This window comes from Calonectris borealis, chromosome 2 (genome assembly GCF_964195595.1).
Source record: "Calonectris borealis chromosome 2, bCalBor7.hap1.2, whole genome shotgun sequence".
Classification (NCBI taxonomy): domain Eukaryota; kingdom Metazoa; phylum Chordata; class Aves; order Procellariiformes; family Procellariidae; genus Calonectris; species Calonectris borealis.
Window position 1 is genome coordinate 170,872,827 of NC_134313.1, and position 9,351 is coordinate 170,882,177.

At 63.0% G+C, this 9,351-nt stretch overlaps 1 protein-coding gene across 1 annotated transcript; it reads right to left on the reverse strand.

Annotated features, from left to right (window-relative positions):
• Nucleotides 1-33: 33 nt before the first annotated feature.
• LOC142079717 (E3 ubiquitin-protein ligase TRIM7-like) lies at nt 34-6,103 on the reverse strand. The gene is made up of 7 exons (XM_075144447.1): nt 5,680-6,103; nt 3,661-3,747; nt 3,050-3,280; nt 2,646-2,668; nt 2,212-2,327; nt 1,869-1,901; nt 34-730 (listed from the first exon to the last, which is right to left on the reverse strand). The coding sequence occupies exons 1-7, from the start codon at nt 6,085-6,087 to the stop codon at nt 219-221; spliced, it is 1,410 nt and encodes a 469-aa protein (XP_075000548.1). The 5' UTR covers nt 6,088-6,103; the 3' UTR covers nt 34-218.
• Nucleotides 6,104-9,351: the final 3,248 nt, after the last annotated feature.

Below are 9,351 nucleotides of genomic sequence, written 5' to 3' on the forward strand. Positions count from 1 at the left end.
TCTGGTCAGGATACCAGCGTGCAGACACCCCCAGGCAGGAAAACACATCTTTAATGCTCCAAAGTACTTGGCAGGAGGAGATGCAGCAACATGCAGAGGGGATCCAGCCCAGGCAGAGCTGCAGTGAGTTTGCAACACAATGCTGCGTCATTCCCACACCTCTTGCCTGCTCAGCTAGCCAAGGGCACAGGCAGGGCACCGGGAGGCATCCGACCCCATCAGGCACACAGCTGGATGTAGGTTTCTTGTGACCAGAGCCAAAAGTATGGGAAGACCTTCTCAGTGAAGGCGGCCTTGAACTGCAAGATCTGCATCATGTTCTCCGCGTTGTAGAAGGTCACTTGGCCCGCTTCATAGTCCAGGTGGACCCTGATCCGCCGGGGCTCTTCCTTCAGTGCCAGCGGGGCGGGGGGCATGTGGAGCGCCGTGTACTGGCGATTCCAGTCCAGCCGCAGGGCCCAGATCTTCTCCATGGCCATGCTGAGCGAGTCCTTCCTCCGCACAGACTCCACGGCCACCCCCACGGCCCAGCTGTCCCCGTCCCCTACCTCCAGCTCCCAGTAATGCCTCCCGGCCGTGAACCCCTCGGAGCCCAGGACGCTGGGGCTGCCTGTGAATCTCTTGGGGGTGTCGGGGGGGTTTTGCTCTCTGTCTCCCAGCCGCACGGTTTTGCGGTCCTTCGAGAGGATCAGGTATGGGCTTGCCGTCTCTGGGTCCAGCGTCACCCTCACTAATGCACGAGAGAGAGAAACGTCAGTCCGTTGCCCACCGAGGAGCGAACCAGCACCTCTCCCTCCTCTTCCGTGGGGCTGGGATGTGTCCTGGGAGCACAGTGGGCACTCGAGCACACACACACAGCACCTGCAGCCCCCTTCGGTGACACGGGGCACTCGCTGCCCTCCACACCAGGACCCGTGGGCGAAGCAATGCTCCCTGAAGCAGGACTGAGCCAGGCAGCATCCCCATGCGCAGGGAACAGACACAATGGACTTTGCTAAACCTGCTTTGCTAATCCCGTGCTGGATATTGCTGGGTCTAAGTGTGGTGGGGCTGCAGCCAGGCTGGGTGTGGGGGAGCAATATATCCCTGGAGTGTGAGGAAGCATTGCCTGCAAGGCAGCAGTGGCACCAGGCCAATCCCTGCTCCAGTGACAAGGGGGATGAATTCTCACCAAAGGGAAAACCAGCTCCTAATCCCGCTCCGCCGAGTAACCAGGCAATCTCACTGCAGAGCCGGAGCCGCCCATTCATGTGGGATGTTCTGCTGCCATCCCGCGGCCGTCCCACAAGGCCACAGAGGTGTCATCGCGCAGTGCCACCACCCCAGGCCCTCTGCTAAACCCACTCCCGGCTTATGGCGGGGACTGCAGCGTGGGGGAAACTGAGGCACGCCCATCCTGTGTGTCAGGTCCCTCATCCCAAAAACTGAGAGGGCAGAGACCAGCCTCAGCACAAACAGCTCCAGCCAGCCCCGAGCCCGGCGATGCTGCCAGGACCGTGTGGACCCCGAGCACCTGCAAAGGCATTTCTGATCTGTGCGTAAAAGCCAGCTCAAAATGCCCTTTGCTTAACTAGTCACAGTCTTACACATCGCAGCGTAAGAATAAAGTCTCCAGAGACAGGGAAGCCGAGGGCCTCGCGCTGCCCCGGCCCTTGTTGGTGTTAGAGGACAGTGGTGTTGGGCATTGCCTGGCATGGGGACGGACCTGGATTTTTATAGCAGGTCTAGTCAAAACGAAGAGACCTGGTTTTAGACAGACCCTGGATTTAGAAGTTGTGCTGTGAGCCCACCTCTGCCCCAAGGGCGTAAGGAACTCATTCTGGAAAGCTTTTCTCCCTCATTTGTGCCCATCAGCTCCAGAAACTTACCCCTTTCTCTGTCCATCTCGCTCAGCAGGTTCACTAGAGGAAGGAAAGGAAGACGCATGAGTCTCTCTCCTCTTGTGGCATCTTTCCTGCTCCCCGTCAGGACAGCAAGCCAGACGTGGAGCCTGCTCCCCAGCTCCCACAGCCCTGGGCTCCAGCAAAGCCCATCTCGGAGACGAGTCCTGCCTGGAGCAGGCGTGTTTTGCTCCCGAGCCCCAGGCAGAGGCCGTGGGCAGTGAGGATCTCCCACTGCAGCCGAGCACGGCGCAGGGGCAGCAGTGTCCGGTGCCTGGGGCCTGGACACCACCTACACAGCGAGGCATCACTCACCGCTTCTTTGCTTTACCTTTGAATCTGGCCATCGCACCCATGACCAGCTGGCTCATCTCGGAGAGGCTGTTAACGGTCCTCCGCAGCACCGGGGAAACTGGCTCCGGGATCGGGGCCTTCGCCGCCTCACAGCTGGGAGGGAAACAACACGGAGAGGAGCTCTGACCCCAGCACTCAGCCAGCACCCAGGGCCAGGAGGGAAACGGGGGGACAATCCCCTACAGCAACAGAACTCAGGGGAGCTGAGTCCCAGCTATTGGCACGGGAACCCCGTCTTTAACAGGGGTGCAACGACCTCTGGCTCCAGCTAACATCACATTAAATCCCAAATACTCAGCAGGGCAAAGCCACCTCCCGCCCGGCTGCTGCTGCTCAGCCACCTGCAGCATCTCCAAACCTCGGCCCAGAAGAGCTGCGCGGGAGGAGAGCGACGCTGAGCCCGTTTCGTACCTGCTCAGGGTTTTGCCAACATCCTGGAAGAGAGAAAACACCAGGTCAGCTCTGGCACTGCCGAGAAGGACCGCGGCCCCTGGGGCAGTGAGTTCAAGTCGCTCCCCTGCTGCATGCAGCAGGGTGATGGGGACGGGGGGGTCACACCACTCTCCTGGGGACCCTCCGGTGACTCGCTCACCCAAATCCTCGCCTTCCCTCAGCTCACACTGCAGGCCCAGACTCACACCAGCCACCCACGCATCGCGGTGTCACAGCCTGGCCGCTGGCACGCCGGCCGGCACCGTGCTGCCCTTCGCTCCCAGGCTCTGGGCTGCACAGGCACTGGGATGCAGAGGGTGCCGGGTGGGTGCCCCCAGCCTCGCTGGGGTCTCACAGCACCTGGGTGGGCCATGCGGACTCACCATAAGGAATTCAACCACCGGCTGGTCACGTTTCTTCTCTATCTCCGCAATCAGCGTGTCCAGCAGCGATTTCCTCTCCGAAACGCTGGAGACGTATTTGCGGCGCTCCTTGGTGAGCTCCCCGTGCGCCTGGTCGAGCTGGGCCAGCAGGACGCCCTCCTGCTCCCGCAGGAACTGCTGCAGCTCCTTGAAGGTGTCCCGCAGCTTCTGCCGCTCCGAGGCCACCTTCCCCTGCAAGGCACCCGCACGGAGGCCCCTGAGCCATCCCATCCTCCGGCCGCCTCCGCACGGGCACGGGGACCCAGTGCTGTGAAGAGAGGGGCAAGGATCACAGGGAAAAGGAGAAGAGGTTTTGGAAAGGAAAAGCTGGAAGAGTGGAGGGGGGAGACGGGTGGCAAGTCTTGATGGACCCAGGATGACAGTGGAGTCTGAATGAGAGCAGGATGGAAGAAGGATATATGGGACGGACAGAGAGGGAGAGAGAAAATAGTGTTGTTACGGAAAAGGAGATAAATATAAATGGGGAGAGGGAAAGATGAGACACGCCCGTGAAGAGGGGTGGGTAAGCAGGCAGGAGGGCACGGCGTGCGCACGGAGAGAGAAACACATACCAGCAGGCTGTCACTTTTCTTTTCTCCTTTGGGCTTAAATTCTTCTTTCTCTTTTTGTAGAAAAACCAGGTTGCTCTGGAGCGTTTCCTGGAGAGGGAAAAAAAAAAGCATATTTGGTTATTTTGGGGTTACGTTAGTGAGATGATGTCACCAAAGAGTCCCTGTAGGGACAATACCGCTCTGCAGGGAGGGGTTGCTGGGGGTGGGTTTGAGCTCAGCTCCATCGAAAGGGAAGAGCTCAGAGACACCACCCACCTCTCTCCTAGCACGCGCTTGGAGATCTCCAAGACGGGCTAGGGAGATCCCCATGTGCAGCTGTTTTGGCCAGAAACATTTCTGGAATAGGTTCATGTGGAAACCCTGAAGTTTGTGGTTTGGTTTTGGTTTTTTTTTTTTTTTTTAATTAGGAAAAACAACTTTTGGTGTTGGAAGTGGGATTTGTGGGAAGAGGTTTGCAGTGACAGCAGCACTGTGTCTCAGACGCACTCCATAAATTCGCTGGAGTATTAAAAAAAAACTCATGCTCCTCCAAGCCATGCCCTGCGGCAGAGCAAGCTGCTGGCGTGGGGGACCCCAGCCCATATGTGGGGGGGAGACCCCTGTAGCTGCAGCCCCAGCCCTGTCCCTGGCTGGGGACGTATGGGGCACTAGGGACCTTGCGGGGCCACAGAGGGGTGAGCAGCGAGAGGGACCTGCGCTCCTGGACGGGCTGGGGGGAGGCGATGGGCAGTGGGAGCCACGGGAGAACCAGCAGCCCCTGCGGGGTGGCAAGGATACGGGACCCCAGCCCGCAGCCAGACGTGGACCCCAACCCATGATCAGATGGGGACCGTAACCTGTATCCAGATGGGGACCCTAACCCATACCCAGACAGGGTCCCCAAACCCATACCCAGCTGGGGACCCCAGCCAGCAGCTGGATGGGGACCCAAATCCATGGCTGGACAGGGACCCTAACCTGTGCCTGGAGGGAACTCAGACCTGTGTCCCGAGGGGACCCCAATTCATGAATGGAGGGGTACCCCAGCCTGTGCTCAGAGGGGACCCCAGCCCATGTGCAGAGGGGACCCTGATCCAAGCCTAGACGGGACCCCAGCTTGTGCCTGTGGGGGATCCCAGATCTGTGCCTGGAGGGTACCCCAGCCCATGCCCAGAGGGGACCCCGACCTGTTCCTGGAGGGGACCCGTGCCCAGAGGGGACCCCGACTTGTTCCTGGAGAGGACCCCCGTGCCCAGAGGGGACCCCAGCCCATGCCCAGAGGGGACCCCGACCTGTTCCTGGAGGGGACCCGTGCCCAGAGGGGACCCTGACCTGTTCCTGGAGGGGACCCCCGTGCCCAGAGGGGACCCCGACTTGTTCCTGGAGAGGACCCCCGTGCCCAGAGGGGACCCCAGCCCATGCCCAGAGGGGACCCCGACCTGTTCCTGGAGGGGACCCCCGTGCCCAGAGGGGACCCCGACTTGTTCCTGGAGAGGACCCCCGTGCCCAGAGGGGACCCCAGCCCATGCCCAGAGGGGACCCCGACCTGTTCCTGGAGGGGACCCGTGCCCAGAGGGGACCCTGACCTGTTCCTGGAGGGGACCCCCGTGCCCAGAGGGGACCCCTGCCCATGCTCAGAGGGGACCCTGACCCGTGCCCCGAGGGGACACCAGCCCATTTATGGAGGGGACCCAGATCCATGCCTAGAGGGGACCCCAGCCCATGCCTGGAGGGAACCCCAACCTGTTCCTGGAAGGGACGCCTGTGCCTGGAGGGGACTGACCATGCCCGGAGGGGACCCCAGCCCATGCTCAGAGGGTACCCTGACCGGTTCCTGGAGGGGACCCCAGCCCGTGCATGGAGGGGACTCAGATCCATGCCCAGAGTAGACCCCAGCCTGTGCCCAGAGTGGACCCCGACCTGTTCCTGGAGGGGACCCCAGCCCATACCAGGGAAGGGACCCAGCCCACTCCCCAAGAGACCCGAGCTCCTGCCCAGAGCCCCCCCAGCGCTCCCCTCCCCCGGCAGGCTCCCCCCTACCCGCAGCTGCTGGGCCGCCTCCTCGGCGGGCCGTGCGCGGTGGTCGCGGTGCTGCGGCCCCTCCCGGCACAGCGGGCAGAGCGGGGTGCGGCAGCTCTCGCAGAAGAGCCCCAGCGCCTCGCCGTGGGCCGGGCAGCGGGGCCGGCGCGCCTCGTCCCCCAGGGCCCCCGCCAGCCCCGCCACGGCGCCCAGCGAGCGGTTGGGCCGCAGCGAGCCCGGGGCCACGGTTGCGCGGCACTGGGGGCAGGCGGCGGGGCGCGGCGGGGCCCCCAGCACCGCCGCCATGCAGGGGCCGCAGAAGTTGTGGCCGCACTCGGTGATGACGGGCTCGGAGAAGAGCTCCAGGCAGACGGGGCAGGTGGCCTCGGCCTGCAGGCTCTCGCCCAGCTCCAGCACGGCCCGCGCCATGCTACCGGAGAGCCGCGCTTCCCGGAAAGGCCGCGGGGGGAGGACGGGCCACGGGCGGCGCCGGGCGCTGCCGAGCCGGGGGGGACCCTGCCGGGCTGCGGGCAGGGCGGGCAGGGCGGCTGCGGGGCCGGCGGGGCTGGGCGTGCGCGCCGAGCTCCCGTGGGGCCGGGGGGGGGTCTGCGGGGGTGCGCGCCGAGCTCCCGTGGGGTCTGCGCGGTCCGTGGTTGCCTGCGTGTTTGTGGGCGTGTGCCTGTGCTGTGCGCACGCAGGTGTGTCTGTGCACACGTATGTGCGTGCATGCGCGTGTATAGGCATGTGCATGTGTGTATGTAGGCATGTGCATGTGTGTGTAGGTGTGCCGGCACGTACATGTGTATGCATGCGAGCGTGCTGGCATGGACATGCAAGCGTGTGCATGTATGTTGGCGCGTGCATGCGTGCGTGTATGTGTGTGCAGTCGTGTGTGTGTGAAAGTGTGCTTGCGTGTTGATGTGTGCGTGCGTGTGTGCCTTTGCATGGGTGTGTGTGTGAGTCTGTGCGTGCATGTCTGTGTATGTCTCTACGTATGTTTATTTGCATGCATGTGTATACATGTGCGTGCGTGCGTATGTGCATTAATGTATGCATGTGCGTTGGCATGTGCATGTATGTCAGTGCATCTCTGTGCACATATGTGTCCATGCATATGCATATGTGTGGCCATGTGTGTTGGTGTGTGCGTGTGTGTGTGTGCATGCTTGTGTGCCTTTGCATTGGCATGTGTATGCATGCAGATGCATCTGTGTGCACATGGATGTTGTATGTATATTTGTGTATGTGCATGCGGACCTGTATGTGTATCTGTGCATGTGTGTTGGCACATGTATGCATAGCCGTGCTTGTGTGTTGTCAGGTGCATGTATGTGGGTATGAGTCTGCGTGTTTGTGTGTGCATGCGTGAATGTGTGTGCTTGTCTGTGTGTGTCTGTCTCTCCCTTTGTACGTTCGTGTGGCTGGATCTCAGCACACGCGTGTGAACGTGTCTGTGTGTGCATGCGTGTGCAAACCGGGGAGGAACGAGCAGGGAAACGCCGGGGGGAGCACAGGTCCCTACGGTCTGTGCAGTGCGTGTGCCCACGTCTGCACACACACGTGGCCGTGGGCAGCCCACGGGAGCAGGGATGACGCCGGCAGCTGGCGGCCACAGCCTGGGGAGGGCTGGTGCGCGCGTGAGTGTGAGTCTTCATCCCACCCTGCGCCGGCGCATTGGTGCAAGAGCCAGAGCATGCCATGGGGTGCTGCGGGGTGGGGAGACGGTCCCTGCTCCCACACCCCACTGCCAGCCCGTGCCCTCCAGCAATGCCGCCCAGCACCTCCCGGACAGGGAGGCCTCTTGAGCCCCGTGGGACACCCAGTCTGGATCCTGCCGCTCGGTTTTCACCCTCTCTGCTTTCTAAATTGTTTAAAAAACGGACGCTGCAGTTCCCCGCAGCAGTCGGAGCCCTCCTGGGCGCCCAGGGCTGCAAACCGGCACGCTTCAGCATGGTGCTGCCAGCCGTATTTAAGCTGCCAGGATGCTCTGGCTGCTTAAATAAATGTAATCATTTATAGCCCAAAACGTGCCCAGGAGCACTGGGGAGCTTCGCCCCAGCTCGGGCCATTGCGGGCGGGTTGGAGGTGCGGAGCAGGATGCTTCCCGAAGCCTCGCGCTTGCAGGAGCCGCTTCCCACCCGCCGGGGTTGGGGGTTAATGCAGTTTAAGGGATTGTGTCAGCGCGGCAGCTGTGACATCCGTGAGCCGCTTCCCCGGGGCTGGCTGCCTGCCTGGCTGCTGCCGGCCCCCTCCTGCACGCGTGAAATCCCACCAAACCGAGCAGCCGCCCCGGGGCGGGGGGGCTCCGGCTTCCGTCCCTGCACCCCATGGCTGCCGGTGGCTCTCCCAATGTCTCCTTTGCTCTCGCCCCAGCCCCAAAACACCTGGAGGGCAGCAGTGGCGCTTAGGGAAGAGAAGCGGGCCCCTGGTGGCCCCCCGAGCCCCCTCGAGCGTCTCTGCAGGCTGCAGGGGTACATCCCCTCTGTGCTGCTGCAGGTGGGCTCAGCCCCCGTGGGCGGTGGGTGCCCAAAATCAGGCCCCCGTGTGCAGCCATCGGCTCTGCTGCTCTGCCACCATGGTGTGCTGCTGGCCAGGGCCCAAGGAGCAACCCCAGTGTTTTTGCGGGGCACCACACGTCCCTGACGCTGCTGGCGGCTGGGCTGTCCCTGGCAATAAAGCAAATAACCCTCCCTCCCCGGGTGGTTACTGCCCTGCCATGGGCTGTGCCCTGCCAAAAGCTCCTGCCGCCCCGCTGCTGGCTTCCCCGCCACGGCGGGTCCCCAGACTCCATCCCGGCAGCTGCAGCGGGGTGGGCACGATGCTTTCAGCCCCCTGTTCACCGTCGTCGTAGCATCCCGGGGTGACAGCCTGGCTTCCCCGCTCGGCCAGAGCCTCTGGGCTGCAGTGCAGGCAGCGCCGGGGTGCTGCCGGGGGGTACGCTGCCTGCCTCACACCGCGCAGTGGTGGCTCCTGCTTGTCCCTGTTCCCAGGGCTGCTGCTTCTGGGTGCAGCCACATCCAGCTCTCCCAGCACCTTGGGCCAGGGAGGGCTGGGCGAGCGTGACGGGGCCAAACCTGCGGGGACGTGAGCCCTTGAAGAGTCAGTCCTGCTGCGGGACGGTGCCGTTAACCCCCATGGTTGAGCGGTGTTTTAGCCGAGGACCGTGCAGCATTCAGCACTCCCCGAACGAACCCGCCTGCAATTAAGTGGAGGGTGCGGATAACCTGCAGACAACTCGGGGGGCGGCGAGGCTGCTCGCGGCACATGCCGCCCTCAGATTTGTGCCCTGCAGCACCGCCACCTCTGCGGTTTTTCAGTGCTGCTGCCACCCTGAGCTCGGCGCCCGCGGGGGTGTTGTGATGGCTGTGTCCCCCCCCGGCGTGGGAGCTGCGGCTGCAGACAGGCTGTTGACGTTCGAGCCGCTGAAGGTCACCTGGACGTTGTTAAATCCTGGCAGCGTCCAGCGACCGGCGCGTCCAGCGAGCGGGAGAGCAGTCACTGCGCGGGGCCCAGCAGCACCGAGCTGAGCGCGGGCGCTGCCAGCCTGGCCATGCTGAGGCGAGGAGGGGGCTGCCCGTCCCCGAGGCTCCCCGGGCAGGTCCCAGCACTGCAGAGGGGCAGCCAGGCCCCCTTTGCTAGTATGGGCACGTAAGTGGCTGCTTTGCCAAAAAAAAGCTGAATCCATCCATTTTT